Below are 19436 nucleotides of genomic sequence, written 5' to 3'. Positions count from 1 at the left end.
GTCTACCCAACAGACGTTGTGTATATCTGTGGGCAAGACAGTTAACACGCGTCTCAGTTTACCAATCTGTAAAGTATCTACCTCTCATAACAGAGGTGTTGAGAGTCTTCATGTTTATAAAGGTTCAGTGAAAGGAAATGACACTGTAAGTGCAAAATATAATTTCACTATAGATATAACCCTGTTTCATGGGCTTCTCTAAAAACTTCTTTGCAGCTATCTTAAAACAAGACCACCACAATATAAACTTTTCTGTCAAGAAACCACAATTGGGCCAGAACTTCAATTGTGTAATATGCTATGAGTGTTGATAAATTTAACACTTCATTTGATTTTTTAAAATCTGTTTGTAGAAAGGAGAGCAGCCATCTAAAGTTACATAGAGACAATGAATTTAAGCGTGGAGCCATACTTTATGGCAAAGTTGTAAACTTTTTATAGTGAGGCAACAGAAATACTGACAGGGGCTTTCTTCTCTCCTCCCTTTAGCTCAGCCTATAACACGGACATCCAATATACTGTAAGACCACGAGTGACAACAGCTTGGCACAAGCCACAGCGATTCATCTCATCTGCACAGAATTTTACATCCATTTTATGAACAGTAAATATACAGAACAGGCTCATACTAACCCCTTCAATGCCAGATGACTAGAAAAGACAGCTTGCTTGAATATACTAGCAATAAAATCTGCAGTTGATAAGCTTTGTCGTCATCTTTCTTGTCAAGCTCTGTTGTCACAGCATTTGGTGGCTGTGGCCATACTTTAAGTACCTCTGTTCTAGAAACACACACAGCTATTAAAACCGAAATACCATCTAGAATGACAATATTTCTGTATTAATTTTTAACTAGAAAAAAAGGCGTAAGGTATTTTCCATTTCATATATTCTCTCTTCTCTCCAACCTGAGTGCTTCTAATGTTATGTAAAATAAAGTGGAGGAACAAGTGCTTGTCACAGTATTCAATGTTGTAACATGAAGGTGATGCAGAGAAGACAATCCAATTCTTACCCAACTATGTTCAGCTTTTCCATAATATTCAGACTGAACATTTCTCTTTGCCATCATAAAAGATAAAAATTTGCCATTTAGGCTTATAATTAACAGACAAAACAGAACAAAAATGAAAGTCACAAGGACTTTATAACTGAAGCAACTGCTAAGAGCGGCTAAAAGGAGAACCAACAGCACCATCTACAGGAGACTACAGTGTTATGTACATAGATGTTCAGGACAAATATGTTAATCTTTTTAGGCTTTGTATTTTAGTCTGATGAGCATTTCTTCTATTGGAATTTAAAAAACTACAATATCAACAGTAAAATCACATCTTAAAAAAGACTGACGCAAAACCTGTATTATACTTTGGATGAATTATACTTACAGTAGTACTTCAGCACCAAAAATGGGCAGTTACGCTGATAGATGTATGTACAATTGAATGAGATGTCAAAGTCTTAAAATGCTTATTTATAATGAAATCTATACAAAATGGTTAAAAAAACTTTTCTATATACATTTTTTTAAAAAAAGAAAAGTATTGTCTTCATTACCAGAATGTATTAAAACAGCCTCTGCTGTCATTCCACCTGCACCCAAATCTCTCTCCGTGGCTTTTAACTATCATAAAAACCCAACATATTGCTTGAACAAGTCAAGTCATAAGGCTGAGGATTACCTCTGAAACATACAACTAATCAATTTAAGCTTTTAAACCTCCAAAATGGTCATTTAAAAAACAGCATGTAAGAGTAAAATATAGATCTTTAAAAGCCTCAGCTTGCATCTGAATACAACAGGCTGAAGTTATGAGATAATGAACCAAATATTCCCAAACACTAAACATTTGTTTTAAACCATAATACATTTCTGCTACCCCACAGCATTAGAATGAAAACATCTGCCTGTTTAACAGGAACTAGTTAAGCAACTTGGCCTGGTTTTAAATCATTGCATTTAAATAAATTATCAGAGGTTAATTAATTAGACTAAATGGGCATTTCATGTGCTTGTGACACAAAAAGAAATGTTTTGTACATTAAACTAGCATATTTCTTGCAATATATGAAAACAAAATCCACCAAACCATGTTACCTGTTAGTGATTTTGCTTATGTCCAAACAGTCACCAACAAGTAATTAAAAAAATAAACTATATTTTATGCTTATTAAAAATATGAACATTAATTGAGCTCAAGTGCAAGAACACTAACCAATTCAGAAATTCTTGGGGCTTTTCCAGTACGGGTCAGAGATACCTTTTATCTCACACGCTATTTAAAAATACAAATATCCACTAAACATTCTTTGTGATGGTGTTTCGCTCAATAGCTACAAAAAGAAAGACACGGCAAAGTAAAAGGTCCCTTTTTACTGAAAAGTTTCAGTATCTGGTCAAGAGCTTCATAGCAAGAACTTCTACTCAATCTTTTCAATTCACTGTAGATTTGCCTTTTTTTTTCTTTTTTTCTAAAGACATACATTCCACTGTCACTGGTTTACCATATCTTGGTAACTACATCTTTTTGGAAACAATTTTAAGATGTGGTTTCTGCAATACTGTCTTGTTAAAACACACTGATGCTTCAAGGGTCCAAAGAACAACTCTAATAGGCAAAGTGCTCTAATACATCACAATACAAGGACATCTTGGACACTCAACTGCCAAGATGAATTTAAAGTGCACTCCAGTGTCCCAATTCATTAGGATTGTTCAGCAGAACTTTGAGAAGGGCTGGGCTCAGTGCCTTCCTCAGTACTGCTGTCCACATCTTGTTCCATTGCTGTCTCCTCATCATCAAGACGTTGACTAGTAAAGTTATTGAGCTCCAGGAGCCCACTGGGTTCCACTACCACATTGGAGCTGGAGTGACAAGGGATGGAGTATTGAGGGATAGTCTAAAGGAAAGAAAAAATGAAGTTTTAATATGCAGTTTTGGATTAAGTGAGTTAAGGATTTGTATGTTTAAATAAAAAAAGATACTCATGCCTATTAAACAGTTGTAAGAATCCCAGAAACACTTTCCCAAAGTCAATAAGTTTGTTTTCACCCTATTGTTACAATATTGCTAAATTAAATGTAGCATTAAAGCATTTTGCAGGATTTTTTCACTGAAGGATAAGTTGAAATTATTACAGTTAAAGAAAGGATAGTCATGTGGTTAAGGCAGTTGGCTGGGATTCAAAAGATCTGGGATCAGTTGCCAGCTCCGCCAGACTTCCTGTGTAACCTTTGACAAGTTACTTAATCCCTTTGCTATCGGGGCCATCTGTAAAATAGGGGCAACACACACTCACTCTCTGTATGTTCGGTCTATTTAGACTAAGTATTTTGGGGTCGAGACTTCTCTGACTGTAGTATGTACAACATATTGCACAATTGGTTCCTGAAACTGGTTGGATTAATACAAAGAAAGAATAATAGATTTAGACTGATAAAAGTACTATGTTAACAAACGAATACAATAAATGACTAAATTGTTTTTTGTTTCTAATTTCTAGATCATATGGAAAATATATCTACATTTTAATTATTAAATTGATCATCAGATAGGTATTTTGATTTTGAAATTACCCAGACATCACAACCACACCTAAATACTATGGTGATTAGCATCATATAAATATCTATGATATTCAGATGTAGTAGAGTAAAATAATCAATCTCTTAGCCCTCACTCCTCAAGAGATACAAAAACCTGAGTACTTCCTAGAAAAACTACTTAGTTTCAAGGAAAATATTACAAAATAATTCAAAACATTTGTAAACTTTATAAATAAATCAAAGTTGGCGTATTTGTTTTCATTACAATTTTTCACCATAACAAGTGTATATAATATACAATAAAATCTCTAATTCAAACACTGCATAAAAACACAATGGCATTCTGTCCACTTCTCTGCAATGAGTCAGTATCATAGCATCATAGAAGTGTAGGACTGGAAGAGACCTCGAGAGGTCATCTAGTCTAGTCCAGTCCCCTGCACTCAAGGCAGGACTAAGTATTATCTAGACCATCTCTGACATGTGTGTTTCTAACCTGCCCTTAAAAATCTCCAGTGATGGAGATTCCACAACCTCCCTAGGCAATTTATTCCAGTGCTTAACTACCTTGACAGTTAGGAATTTTTTCCTAATGTCAAACCTAAATTACCTTTGCCACTAAGTAGATTGCTTCTTGTCCTACCCTCAGATGTTAAGGAGAACAAATTTTCTCCCTCTCCTTATAACAACCTTTTATGTACTTATACTTATGTATAATTAGGGTACTGTAAGTGAGATTTCAGATTTTTAAAATTTCAATACTTTGACAATCTAGACTATGGAATACAATAGTACGTTAAAAAGTATTAAAATAAAACTAAATTTGAATAAATGAACATTTTCACATTTGTTCACTTAGGTCCTGATTCATCAAAGCACATAAGCATCTGCTTAATTTAAGAATGTACGCAGTCCTGTTGACTTCATATCAATGAGACTTACTCATATGCATAAAGTTAATAATGTACTTAAGTGCTTTGATGAATCTGGCCCTTATTTACTAATTTGCAAAAGGTCTCCCAGTCAGTTTGAATTAATGAGATTCTACTATATCGCCTTTATGCTGAAGAAAGTTTTACACTAAAAAACAGGTAAGACTGTTAGACGCTGTAAAAAAAACAGGGCACAAATCATATCTCCATGGTAACAGCAAAAGTTGCATGTTCAAGCATTTCAGTTAGAAGGTGATTTGGAATATCTAGCAAGTTTGTTTTGTTTCCTTAATGGGAAAGCAAAGCAGAACACTTACAATGCTCAGGAGACAGACAATAGGAATGCAGTGACCAGCATGTTTGAGAAATTGTATTTAACAACTCATTGCCAATTTAATAAACAAGTGCCAAACATTTTTATATTCTTAAATCACGTACTGTTTTGGAGTGGAACCAAAATAAGGAAAAAAATACTTGAACATTATTCAGATGCTATTTAGGCTTTAGAGACATAAACCTAGAAACAGCTGCTTTTTTTTTTTTTTTTTTTAACCTTTATTTGCTCTGCTCTTCTCTTACCTGGATAATAATTTCAGATGAAATCTCTTCAGCTTTCTTTTGGGATATATTCTGAATGTGTATAAACTGGTTTGTTGAAGGCACTTCTTGTGCGTCCATTTTCTTCTCTGTTAAAGCAGGATCAGCAGCAGGAGGACTTGAACAGGACTCTTTACATTTCAGTTGCTGAGAGATGGAAGTTGCCGTCATGCCTACTGCAGTCACCCTTGGCACCTGGATACAAGGTGATGATTCTGCTTCACTAGCGAGTTTACTAGTGGACATGGCCTTGTTTGGGGGATCCACTACCATATGTTCTATGTTTGTGTCAATCTGAGCTTCCATCATAGACATTTTCAAAATGTCTGCTACTGCTGTCTTCACAGATGCCTGCATGGGAAATAGGCTTGTAACTGGCGATGCCAGTTTGGGCACAGAATTGCCGCCTGCTACCTTTGAAACAGTAGGAGGCTGTCGCCCCTCAAAAGTTATCTTTGTAACAGTGGATCCTTGAGTTATAATTGGCTGCTGCACCTGAAAATCAAATTTTTGTTGTGCATGTTACAGCTATTTTTTTATTTAAACCTAATCAATATTTATCTGGACAATACGGCACAAACAACATACTTGCTATTAGGAAGACAGTTGAAGCTCAGTGTTTTAAGAAAGGAATCAGCAGTGATACGATAACATTTAATTGAAGCCTGGGGAAGGTAGTGTTTGGACTGCTAGACAAAGTTTCTAGCAGAATATCACAGCAGCCTCATTTTCTTTTGGGATTTATATCCCCATGTGATGTATATTAATCCCTTCTTATTATTTTATATATGCTTCAAGGGGCTGGGGAGTAGTAGGTTTTTGGAGTTAATTAAAATACATATACAGTATTTCATTTTCCTCAGTCTTTACATCTTCCCCTCCCAAGGAAAGTAAAATTGCTCCTCTAGGTAAAATTATTTAACTGAAGGGTGATGGTGATGTAAACTACCAAGGAAGACGTACAATGGAGATCCTTGGGAGACTGCACTGTATTCGTCTTTATTTCCACCGCATTTTTTTAAAATGTTACGGGAACGGAAATCAATAATATATTATACCCAAAAAAATAAAAGAAATTAGGGGCAAATTCCATGCACTGTTGGTTGCAGAAATTCACAAAAAACTGTCCAACAAAATTGACTTGTGAGCTCTATGGATTTTTTTTCCCTATATAACAACATGTGCTTCTCTTTCCTAGTGTCAACCTTCTGATGGGGAAATTAATACCAGCGTAATGAGGAGTTCTCTCTTGCCAGGAGAAAACACGGCTACAGCAACTGGGTTGGTGTTTGGATTTTTCCTTGAACAGCGACGTTTTATTTTGCATGCTATCAATATTCTGTTACCTGGCTGGCGGGCTGTTTCTCTGAAGAGGCAGGTAGCTGCAATTGACTCTGGGGGGGTTGGGGTTGCACGTAGATTTTTTGTGCCGTTGGTGCCTGTTGCAGTTTGGGCAGCTGCTGCGTGGTTTTTACTGCAAGCACCTGTACTACAGTTTGCTGTGGCTGGGCCACTAAGGTAGGGAGTTGCCTTTCTTTGGCCATCATGTGGTGTGGGGTGTGCTGTGCATCTGGTTTGGTCTGTGCTTGCTCTTGCTGAAGTGGGGTTAGCTTTTGATGCCGGATAGAAAGCTGGGGCATTTGTGGGAGTTTGTGCTGGATCTGATCAGCCTGCAGGTGGATGGTCTGCTTTTGTTTAGTCTGGAAGCACTGCAGAGTTTTCACTTGCAGTTGAGTCTGTTCCAGCTGTGGTTGACTCAGTTTCTGCTGTTTTTGTGCCTGTGACTGCGTCAGGGCAGATCTGTAAAACAGACCAGTCTGAGGATCTAGGGTATCCATCTCTTCCACTTCTCCTTCCTCAGTTCCAAGTTGTTCACTGTGTTTGGTAAATGCAGTGTGGCTGCTTAAAGCCTTAATAAAAAAAGTTACAAATGAAAAAGTTATGAGACATCATCTAATTTACTGCAGAATACACAAATCTAGTGACATTACAGAATATTTAAACTGGACTGTTTTAAAAGCAGAATAGGTCACAGGACTTCAGGCATCCAACTCATGTATAAAAGCAGAAATACCCTAAGATGCTGAGTTCCCAAAGCCATAGCACTTCAATGGCTATTTCCATACCATAACAAGCTAAGCCCTGGTGTTCCACCCACTGCCTGCCTTTTAACTGTAGATGTCTTGCCCTCAGTGAAGCTTAGGTTGTTCTTACATTTGAAAGATTAAGATTCAGATCACCTCAAACTCCATGATGTCTGAATGGGAAATGGAAGGGATTGGCTGATTCAACAGAGATCTTAGGTTGGTGAATAGATGGTTCCTAGCTTTAACAAGAACCTATTATCTTAAGAGATTTTGATTCTGTTTCCTAACACTGTCTCCTCTCATGCTTCTTGGTGACTTCTTCTACACTACTTTTTACACATGGAGCCTGCCCCATTTCCCATGCACCAAAGCATAATCTCTCTCCTTTTCAGATCCAGTTCTTCCTGCGTTGATTTCCTCACCACTGCCATGTCTGTACCTTCACACACACCAAAACTACAGTCCCGTATATCACATTAGAGTTGGACTAAGTTCCTTGGGGGGGGGGGAGGACACAAACACTGTCTTATTACATGTTGTGTACACAATCCTACATAATAACTAAGTAGCCTCATTCAGCAAAATTCTACCTCTACAGATGCTCTCTGCAGAGGCTTTACGACAGACCTTATCTAAATATGAACTATATAAAAAGTGAGTGGTGTACATTTACCCAGGGGATCTCAAAAAACTAGAGTAGCTTTATTTTTGTTACTGCTGACAGATAACAGAAGTGCTAATTCTTGAATTAGATAAAAAAAATTAAACTATTTAAACAAGAACACACCACAGGCTTCTTCCTCTGCTTTTTACTGGGTTGTCCCTTTCACTTGGGCTGTTCATCCCCCCTTTTTAAAGCAGTCTCACAGTTGTGACTTCGCAAGTTGAGAATTTGCCAGAGGCCTCTGCAGTTTGGCACCTTACAAAGCCAAGCTCCAAATCAAAGGCATCCTGCTTCTTTATGGTCTCAATTCTGCTCCTTTTCCTTCCCCTGCTTCAAGATTAAGGTCTTGTCTAAGCTACAGAGTTTTGTCAACAAAAGTTATGCCACTTTAAGTAAACCACTGTTGCATGTCCACACTGTGCTCCTTGTGTTCACAGAGTGCATCCACACTAGCAGCTCTCACATTGAAACAGAGAGAAGAGCACTGTGGGTAGCTACCCCACTTTGCAGCTGGCTGCAGAATGCTTTGGGAAGGCTTTGCAATGCCTCGTGGGACAGGTACAGCACCACATGATGCAGGTTTCTCAATCCCATCATTCCATGGGAATCCTACTAGATTGCCAGCAGCTTTTCAACTGAAGTGTGTGTGGGAGGAGTGACTGTGTGACAGGGTTTGTGTGGTGTGGGAGAGAGACAGAGTGGGTTGTGGGAGAGTGAGTGTGTCAGCATGCTGTCTCGAAGTTCAGACAGTGGCCGGAAACATTCAGTCCTGAGACACGGGGAGGGGGACGCCCCCATCAGCCCCTGCCCCCCTTCCTGGCTCTGCACAGCACTGTAGTCACACACACACACCACCTCCCCTGTCTGCTGCTGTGTTCCTAGTGCTGGGGAAGAGCAGAATTCCACTTAATGATTTGCTCTTTGCTGCCAGCATGCTCAGGATACTGGGAGAGGTCAGTTATGGTGACAACGAATGGCAGCGTCTACAATGACGCTTTGTCGCTTTAACTTCATCGCAAAAAGCTCTATGCCTCTTGTCAAGGTGGTTTTATTTTGCCAACAAAAGTAGGGTTGTAGCATGTGCACCTCCACTGTTTTGTCGGCAAACGCTGCGTTTTGCCGACAAAACTCTGTACTGTAGACAAGGCCTAACACTGAACCTTTAGGGCCCTTCCCCCTTTCATTACTGTGTACAGAGACAGGCAAGTCCTATACTGCTGTCAAGTGGACTCCACACAAACAGAGAGGGCTCATGTAGGCAGCAACTTCCTTTCAAAATGGCCAACAGCAAACATGTAGCATATACAAAACAACTCCTCCGTTTACTATACAAGAGGTAATACCTTACTGGACCAACTTCTGTTGGTTAAAGGTACAAGTTTTCAAGATAAAAGACATTAGCCCACCTACCTTGTCCCAGATCCTGGGACCAACATGGCTACATCAGCATTGCAATCAACCATGGAAGATATTCTTAGATAGTCTTTTTTTTAGTCCCACACTCAAGGAACAGCAACTCACAATGGGCCAAATTCTGTCCTTATGCTTGGGTTTCCACTGACAAACCAACATGACATGCGCATTCAAATCAAAACCTGGCCCTAGATAATTCACATAGCCTACTTATGTTCACAGACTGTTTGGAAAAGAAAAGGTACAACCTGCTGCATGATATGGGTAATTGCGCCTGTGGAAGATGCAGGGATAGATTTCACCACAACAGAAGTCTGTGTTGCTGTCTGCGACTGAGCCACATGCTGCAGCAGAGTCCTCTGGGGCTGGGATGACTGCTGGTGGGGCTGAGACCGATGACTGACTGAAAGTAAAGAGGTCAATGGCACTTCCCCAGAACTAACTGTAGTAGCTAAAGCTACTTGCTTTGTTCTTTTACCTTCAAGTGAAAGCAAATACGGATGAAATAAAAATCTGAGTATGAAATAAGTCCTTTACTGTATGCTAGCTTCAATCTTAAAGTGTAGATCTATTCTGAGAAGGATCTTAAAAATAGCATCATGGGGTCCGGTGTTTGTTTCAGTGATTTCTGAGCAAGTGTGAGCTCAGTTTTAAAATGTCCTCCGCCTCCCAAATGCTAGTCCTGCAAACTGAATTTGTGCTCCGGGTTCTTTCATACATCATCAATACGGACCATTCTGGAGTCCAAATTATGCTGTTACATGTTTGTAACTCCACTGAAGGCAATGCAGTTGCACAGACATAACTAAAAATGCCAAAATGTGATTACAGAAAATTACTGATCACATGTGAGAATGAGAACACTTTAGGACTCTCAAACCTTACGTTAAATGTACAGGGCTGGCAATTAGAAAGTGTTTACTTGTAAAGAATTTGAGCAAATTTTCTCAGAAGTCAATGAGACAACATAGACCCATCATACCTGTTTTTAGAGTCACTTATCAGACTAGAACCACATCAACTTTGGGGCTACAGTTTTGGCTCCATAATTAACCAGATGGGTGGTCAAAGTGAAATAGTCCTAAAGTCAGATAATGATTTATTCTATTATCTAACAAAGCAGTCAACAGCATAAGACAACAGCATCAATGGAGAACCCAAATTAGCTTATACCTACTCATACCATTATGTAGATATTTGCTTTAATTAAAAAGAAAAGGAGTACTTGTGGCACCTTAGAGACTAACCAATTTATTTGAGTATAAGCTTTCGTGAGCTACAGCTCACTTCATACTCAAATAAATTGGTTAGTCTCTAAGGTGCCACAAGTACTCCTTTTCTTTTTGCGAATACAGACTAACACGGCTGTCACTCTGAAACCTGCTTTAATTAACTTATTCCTAAATGCATCAGGTACTAGAAAATATGGTATGGTACTGGATGGCTCAGAGGAATATGATTATATCCAGATTAACTGACAGTGACTAGAAGTCAATATTTTCTGGTAGTTAGAAGGGAGGCCAAAGTTTGGATGAATATGGAAAGTTAACTTGCCACTCCGAGATGGGGTTGGATAAACTCAGCATTGCCTTTCATGCTGTACTAGCTATTACTGGATATCCCCAACAGTTTCTACAGAATTTAAAACTTCATTTAAAAATAAAGTTTCTAACCTATATGGTTGTGTAGAAATTCTTCCGAATGTGAACCAATACAGAGTTGTCTTCCTGAGTCTGCAGACAGACAAAAAATGATAATACTAAGAGGTGTGAACTGCCCCATTCAATTCAATGGGTGTTAATACTGAAGCCCAACAGCTATTTAGATTTATTTAAAATGTACCTAAAACCTTTGCTCTAGGTGCATGTATAAAAATTCACAACATATAAATGTCAGTATAGTACATTATTTCACTGCTTATCATTTTAGCAGAAAATCTACCTATTGTGGGAATAGTGGCATACTTATTTGTTTCATATACACATTCAATGACCCCCGTTCCTTAAATTCAAATGGGAAGGAACTGGTGAAGTAACTGTAGTTGTATGCTGTTACGAAGGCTGCTGCTGTCCAACCCATGGTTGGTTGCATTTAATTGGTGGGAAAAGCAAATGACCCCTACCATGCACATTCCCTGTAATTCTGTAAATCACTTTGAGCTCTGTAAAAAAACCCCCAGTTTTAAGTTACTGATTATTTTAAGTTCAGGAAAGCGTTAATTGCTGTCATCTGTTGTCCTGGATCTGTGGATAAAGAGGACTTCAGACTACACGAATATTGAATGGGGATCTTTTATAAGCACTGACTTAAAATATATACATAGTTCAACTTGACTTTTCCCGTAGATCTTGGAGGAAACTGAACACTCGAATACAACATACAACACACAGTGTATGGTGATGTCAGGGAATATGACTGACCTTCAAACAACTGGTGATCAGTTTAATAATGTTATAATGTACGCTTACTTGTTATTAAATACTTATTATACTTCTTGTTATTCAAACAACATTTTAATATTAAGTCAATGCTTTCCCACCAGGGATCCATTGGAGTTATGACTCTCTCACTCACAATTGAAGCCAGATACAGTAAGCAGTATAAAAAAAAAGTCCCATCCAACTTAAATCTGGATACCAGGGGGCAAAAGTGGAGGGGGAAGGAGGGAAGGGAAAATGAAAAATGGAAATACCAGATTAGACTTTAATACTAAAAACACTGAAATCATATTTTAAATATATTTGAATATAAACAAGCTTTATCCTGTTTTTAAACAGACATTTTCACCGCAGTTAAAACTTAATTGGGAAATGCAAAATGCAAGCATGTAGAGTATTCATTCAAGTGCTGAATTTAAGAAGCTAAACATGCTAACCCTTTCACACTGAATTTATTAAATGGTGCAAATGTCTAGGGGCAGACGAGACTGTTCCAGTTTATGGGAGATATAGTTTAAATTAGACACATGTCCAGAGAAAAACACTGAAGGACTGATGCAACATGAGGACTAGAAAGATGCTTCAAACTGGCACATCACACTTATTATTGGGATTCAGCTTTCACTAACCTTAACTGACCTACTCTATGCCTAAAACTTCCAATTTGGCACTGCAAAATGGATACAGAAAACTTTACCAGCCCAAACACAAAATGTACTTACCCACTATATCATGAGGATGGCAATTATAATGGAAAATGCCCACCTGGCCAAAAAAAGGCTACCTGCTCAGTATCATTAAGTGAGTTGAATTCCACAAAGTTGGGTGAACTAATTCTGCAAGAAGTCTTTTACCCTTTCACAACAGATATGCCATATAATGAATCCTGAGCTTCATTTTCTACTTTTCCTTCCCAAGAGTTTTCCCCAAAGACATCAACAAGGGCACTTTGCCCTTTCACCACCAGATCAGAGTATGTTTAAATGATATGCCTTGAAACAATGATCTTTTGTTTCATTTTACACCAGAAATAGATAGATGCACATTCTCTGATCTACCAGGGAAGAGCAGAAGCATCCCATGCCCCTTGATGTATCCTCAAAGTAGTGGAAGAAGACTAGCATGAATTTCCTCTACAGAAATACTATAATGAAAGGAAGACAGAAAATACTGATCCCCTGCCCCACAAGCAACAATAAAAACAACAAAAAGGCTTTCCACTGAAAACCAGCCATCCTAATTCTAGCATTCATAGTATGTTTTGTAGCCACTTACCAGTTGTGATATATTCAGCTACTAATTCTGATTCTACCACAGCAATGGAAGGGCTTTCTGGAGAATGCCTCTTCTCCTGAGTCATCTGAATAGGAACTGCCATTTGGCTCAGGTCAATGGTAGGTTGTCTTGGTTTTGATTCTAACTTCTCCTTCACTGTTTAAAGATGGGGGGGGGGGAGAAGAAGAGAAGAGGAAATGCACCTTTTAGTAAAATAGATTCCAACTAAAGTTAAATACAGATAGATAAGAGGATCAAACCGTCCCAAGGAAGTGGGACATAATCAAGATATACCGTACTTCCAAGCTGAACACTTGCAGGAGCAAAAATACAGAATTTTCATCTACAAAAATGTAAAATATAGTTATTTTAACAATGCAATTGATTAACATGATTCAAAGTGATCCCAAACACCCACATACCTGTTGTCTGCTGAAGTTCCAGCAGTGCTTTTATTGTAGAAGTAGCTGATTGCGATTCATTGGATACATCTTGATAAATTATTGTGGGGCTGGTGTCCACAGCAATTTCATGTTCTGACCAATCCTGACTTCTAGATGCAATCACATGAACGACAGGCTGGGAATCTGTTACCCAGAAAAATGAGGACAAATCGAATCAACCAACTACAACATTTTTATTCAGTGTTCATTACAGGCGGTGCTGGTAGCAACACCTATTGTTAAGGTTGCCTAATACTTTCCATTATAAAATATTATTTTCAGTTGCTTATAAAACCTTGCCAAACTTTAACTATTCAAACTGAAGTTTTTCTTAGTGTCTGCCTCAAGCTGACTTTTTTTGGAAAATTTCAGCTGTTCAGATATTCAAGTTAGTCAATATTCAAATATTGAACAAAAAAGCCTTAATTTCTTTAAATTTGATCACATTAAGTTCCTTGAAAACCAGGAGTTCCCAAAAAACACTATCAATGTGCAAGCAGAAGTTACTCACCTTGTGCAGTAACTGGAGTTCTTGGAGATGTGTCCCCCTGTGGGTGCTTCACTTCGGGTGCCAATGCGTCCTGCGCCTTTGATTGGAGATTTTTGGAGCAGTGCCTGTTTGGCCTGTGTGTGTGCCCCACACATCCTAGTGCCCTGTGCTGAGGCCATATGGCGAATCACTCTCAATTCCTTTTCCACCAAAGTCCCCCAAAGGAGATTCTGAAGCAGAGGTGGAGGAGGGCAGATAGTGGAGCACCCACAGGGGGACACATCTCAAAGAGCTCCAGTTACTGCAAAAACGTGAGTAACCTCTCCTTTTTTGAGTAGTGTCCCTGTGGATTCCTGACCTCAGGTGACTCCTGGGGAGCATCCGCTAAGGAGGCAAGAGGTTCAGAGTAGAGTCCAATACAGGAGAGAGAACTTCATTGCCTATAGCATCTGATCTTGCAGCAGGCACCAAGGCATAGTGATCAGAAGTATGAACAGAGGACTAAGTTGCCGCTCTACAGATATATACAGTTGGTACATCCTTAAATTAGGCTATAGATGCAGATAGTATATTTCACAGGAGCACTATCAGTCTCACAAGGGGCTGAACATGAGTTGGGTCATAACTGATCTTAATACATTCAGAGATCCACTTTGATATCTATCCTGTTTTGAAATTACCAAACCCTTGTTTCTGTCTGCGATGGATACAAATAGTCTAGGAAATCTTCTAGAAGGTTTGATCCTATCTAGGTAAAAAGCTAATGTCCTCCTCTCATCTAGGGTATGGAATACGGCTTCTTCATTAGTCCAATGTGGCTTTGGGACAAAAACATGACCTTAGTTAAGAATCTTCGATAGGCCCATAGTGAGAATCTCTCTCTGGTGAATACCATAAATAGAAAGGATCTGCCATTAAAACTCCCAATTCTCCAACCCTTCAGGCAGAAGTGATAGCTACCAGAAAGGCTGTCTTCACTGATAAGTTTAACAAAGAACACATAGCCAGTGGCTCAAAAGGATGCTTTTAAAAAGCAATTAAGGACTAGGCTTAGGTCCCAGCTAGACACAGGATCTCTTATTTGTGAGGAGAGATTCGACAAACCTCTGGCTGGGTGAGCAAAGAGCAAAAATCCCTTTATGGGTGTGTGAAAAGCTGTTATTGCCATTAAGGGTATCCTAATGGAGTTCAGAGAAAGACCCAACATTTTCAATTCCAACAGGTAATCCAGTACCCCTGGGAAAAGAGTGAAATCTGATAACTGTTACACCAAAAACAATATCTCATCCATTTCTGGAGGTAAGTATTCCTGCAGGTTCTTTTCTAAAAAGGTGTACCTTTGATGACCAGGATCCCTCTATTCCTGAGAGCCATTGAGGAAGCACGCTTGGAGACCCAGAATCTGCATGTTGGGGAGGGAGTGCCAGACCAGCATCCTGAGTCAGTAGGTGAGGAGTGATCCGTAGATGCCCCGGAGGGCAAGAGATGAGTGATTAGATAAGGATACCAAACTTGTCTTGACCACGTTGGTGCAGTGAATATGACTTTGGCCTGATGTTGTTGAGAACTTTCAATAGTAATGGTGTTGGTGGATATGCATATGAGATGAGAAAAGCATCTTCCAGGGATTGGGGATCAAGACCACCTCTGAACCAATACTTGATGGATTTTGCATTGGCTGCCGTGGCAAACAGATTGACCTCCAGGAACTGTCAAGTTAATACCACCTTGAGGAGGACTCAAGAGTTACGTTCCCACTCATAATTTAGAAAAATTGCTGCTGAGGTCATCTGGTGTTCTAATACCTGGCAGGTATGAAGCTGAGATGACAATCGGTTTGGCTGTGCACCAATTTCAGAGTTTTATTGCTCTGAGAGCACAGAGAGATGGTGAAGGTGCTCTGCTCCTCCCTGGGGATTGAAATAATAAATTCATGCCATGTTGTCTGTCATCATCTTTACTGACTTTTATCTGTTTAGAGGTAAAATAGTGTAGGCAAACATTTTTGACTGGTCCCAATTCCAAACCATTGATATAAAGAAGCTACTCTGGTAGTAACCATTTGCCCTGAACCTTGTAAGGTTTCAGATGTGCCCCCAACCCAAAACTGAAGTGTCTTATGTTATCCCTACAGGAGGGCGATTCTGAAAGAATGTCACACCTACACAGATTTTGGTCAGTCCTTCCACCAGTTGCGAGACTGTAGAACCCATTGGGAAACAGACTGTAATCTCCCTAGGCTGTGCTTTCTTGATTTGTAAACCATTCAAAGCCATCCCTATAGGCCTCCGAGATGTAACCTGGCATGTTGCTCTACAAAGACGCAAGCTGACATGTGTCCCAGTAGTTGAAGACAATCTCCTATTGTTACTTGAGAACTGCACCAAATCCTTGAGATTCATTAATGTTAGAAATCTTCTGAGAAGGTATGCTCTGCCTGTCAGTGCATCCAGCGAAGCCCCTATGATGTCTAGATAGAGTCAAAATGGATTTCGAGATTGATTTGAAGGCCCAGGATGTGAAACAGAGAACACATCATCTTCACTGCCATTAACACTTCATGGTATAATCTGCCCCGATCAACCAATCATCCAGACACTGGAAAACTATTACACCCAAATGACATAGGTGGGCGGCAACTAATTTCAGAATCTTTGATAATACTCTTGGGGCAGAAGATAGGCTGAAAGGGAGCACCCTGTATTTGCACTGCTCACTGTTGAATAGAAAACAAAAACTTTTTTTTGTTCAGGGTAAATAGCAACATGAAAATATGAGTCTTGCAGGCTGATTGTCATGAACCAATCTCCTAATTCTAACAAGCCAATTATTGCTGGAAGAGTCACCATCCTAAATCCCTACTGTTTTACATATCTGTTTATAAACTTGAAATCTAAAACTGGTCTCCACTCTCCATTCTTTTTGGGGATCAGGAAGTACTTTGAATAGAATCTCCCTCCCCCATGCTGTACAGGAACTGGTTCTAGTGCTCCTAAACACAGAAGTGAGGCAACCTCTTGCACCAGTAATTGATCATGAGAAATGTCCCTGAAAAGAGACTGGGAGGAGGAATGGGTAGGAATGATAGATTTGAAATGGATAGTGTAACCAGATGTTATGCCTTCCAAAATGCGTTTGTCCAATGTTGTATTCTCCCATGCAGCTTGAAAATGGGAGAGGTGGCATCTAAAAGGAGGGAGAATGTTGCAGCTGTAAAACCTTGTTGATTGGATGGTTGAGTCTCTCAGTAGATCCATCAAAACTGTTGCTTGGAGGGCGCAGATGGCTGAGAAGATGCAGATGTAGCTGAAGGAGGTTTCTTTTTAAAGTATCTTGGCCTCTTGGATAGTGGCTCTGATAGAGGCTATGGCAGGATGGTCTATGGTAAGCTGAATATAAGGCTAGGAGTGCTCTCTGTACCATCTGAAACCTAATGATCTCCTATTTACAGGAGTATAAAGCCTTACAGATTGCAGTGTGGCTCTCATGTCCTTTAAAGTTCAAAGAGATGTATCCATCGAGTCTGCAAAGAGCTTGCGACTAACAAAAGGGAGGCCTCTGACAGTGCTCTGAACTTCTCTTGGAAAGCCTGACAGCTGCAGCCAAGACTTTCTTCTCATGACCACTGCAGTGGATACAGATTGTGCTGCTGTATCTGCAGCATCCAAGGAGGCCTGGAGCAATGTCTTTGTATAATCGCATTAAATTGGTCAGTTCCTTTGACAGGTGTTCAATAAAGGAATTAGATCTGTTGCAATTCAAACAGTCGTATTTGGCCATGAGTGCCTGATGGTTCGCTATTCTGAACTGAAGTGTAGCTGAAGAGTGAGATTTGCGACTAAAAAGACTGAGCCTCTTGTGGTCCTTACTGTATGGGGTGGACTTTGAGCTATGCTGTCTGCCACACTCATTAATGGCCTTCACTACCAGGGAATTTTTAGATGAGTGAGAAAATAGAAGCTCTGACTCTCTGGCAGGGACAGAATACTTATTATCCATCCTTCTGCAGGTAGGTGGTGCAGTAGCTGGGGTTTGCCAAACAGTCTTAGCAGGCTCCAGAAGAGCTTCCAATCTTCATAGATGTGGAGGTGTGTAAAATATCTAGGAGTTTATAGTGGGACTCCTGAACCTCCTCTGAGGGAGTGTGTAACAGGTCAGTAATTTGGTTCATCAGTTCTTGAAACTGCTTGAAGTCATTGGCCATAGAAGGTGGCGGAGGCATCACAGTTTCATTAGGTGATGAGGAGGCAATATTAGTAAGAGGTGTCACCTCTTTATCCACCCTTGTTTCTTGCTCCTCAAAGGTCTCCTCCTTTGGCATAGGTGGTGATAGAGGACGAGTGGGCCCTTCTCTGCTCCCTCCAGCAGTATGGAGACTTAATTGAAAACTGTTGACAACAGAATGCCTACATGCCCCAGCAAGGCCACTGAGAGGGGCCAATGGCATAGGTAGAGGCATTCATCTGTGTTCCCGCCATGGGTTTATCATTTGAGATCTATCCTCCTGAAATATGTCAGTGTAGGAGGGAGAGTGATGTGACCTAGAATCCCAGGGGAACCCTGGATCAATATTTGAGAGTCTGAGGAGTGCTCTTCCACATGCTCCAAGGGAAAAGGGTGGGAGGGGAATAGTTGTTCTGCCTGCGAATTAGGCAAGGGTGCATATGGCACTCTAGGAGATAGAGGGGTCTGTGACCGAGAGAGTCTTGAGGCTGATAAACAGAGGAGACTCTGGCTCCAAAGATGTTAACAGGTCTTCAGGTTACCTAAATTTTTGCAGGCATCATAGACTGGGTCGAGTGAGAACCTGTGGAGGATGGCTTCAGTACTGATGCAGTTGGTACCAAGTGCTTGGCATGGGATTGAATAGGCTCAATCTGTAAAAAGAAGGTATATGAGCAGTCTTTGGTACCACTTACTTTCTAATGTTATTCGGGGATGTGCTTAGCATTTTTTCAACTGCATCTCTGCCATTCTAGGAACTCAGTACCGACTTTGGCTTAGATGATTGACTCCTCTTCACCTTTGTGGTACTGGCATCACCACAAGGAACTCCCCTTGGGACCTAAGATCTCTGTAGTCATCTTGTGTGTTGGTGACAGATTTTCTTGGAGATTTACTCCTTGCCTCCTTCTGCTTAGAGGCAGATATTGAGACTCATCTCCACTGACCAAGATCTTGATGTGGATGCTGCACTAGTGGTACACCAGGAGGTCTATGTTCACAGGTTCCTCCATCCCCTGGATCCGAAGCTGGTCATAAAGCTGGTTCCATTATCAGGAGTTTAAAGTTGATTTCCCAATTTTTTTGGGCTCTACCCCTGAAGGAAGTGCAGATCTTGCACTTACTGGGGACATGAGCACCACCCAGACAGTGGAGGCACTGGGAATGCCAGACACTGATTAGAGTAGCCTCATGGCAGGATAGGCACCTTTTGAATTCCTAGGAGCGCAGCATTCCTGAGCAAACAAAAAAAACCTGACCCCCTATAAAGGGGAAAAATCTTAACATCTAACTGTATCTATGAATAATTTGGGGGGGGAAAGATGG

At 40.0% G+C, this 19436-nt stretch overlaps 1 protein-coding gene across 7 annotated transcripts in view; it reads right to left on the bottom strand.

The window, feature by feature from the left end:
* Nucleotides 1-1346: 1346 nt before the first annotated feature.
* The window catches only part of EMSY (EMSY transcriptional repressor, BRCA2 interacting), a 60401-nt gene continuing 42311 nt past the window's right edge, over nt 1347-19436 (bottom strand). For 3 of the 7 annotated variants that reach the window (XM_073335092.1, XM_073335102.1, XM_073335109.1), the window contains 7 exons: nt 13376-13540; nt 12954-13109; nt 10914-10973; nt 9489-9643; nt 6423-6986; nt 5059-5571; nt 1347-2901 (listed from right to left, as the gene is read on the bottom strand). In XM_073335092.1, the coding sequence (XP_073191193.1) occupies nt 2707-2901; nt 5059-5571; nt 6423-6986; nt 9489-9643; nt 10914-10973; nt 12954-13109; nt 13376-13540 (1808 nt within the window). In that variant the 3' untranslated portion in view covers nt 1347-2706. Of the gene's footprint in view, nt 2902-5058; nt 5572-6422; nt 6987-9488; nt 9644-10913; nt 10974-11814; nt 11870-12953; nt 13110-13375; nt 13541-19436 lie in introns of those variants that run through there. The other 4 variants (XM_073335095.1, XM_073335111.1, XM_073335116.1 and 1 more) reach the window with 2 other exon arrangements.

Source organism: Lepidochelys kempii, chromosome 1, assembly GCF_965140285.1.
Source record: "Lepidochelys kempii isolate rLepKem1 chromosome 1, rLepKem1.hap1, whole genome shotgun sequence".
NCBI classification, from domain to species: Eukaryota; Metazoa; Chordata; order Testudines; family Cheloniidae; genus Lepidochelys; species Lepidochelys kempii.
Note: the sequence above shows the minus strand (reverse complement) of the source record. Positions and strands in the feature narration are given on the sequence as shown.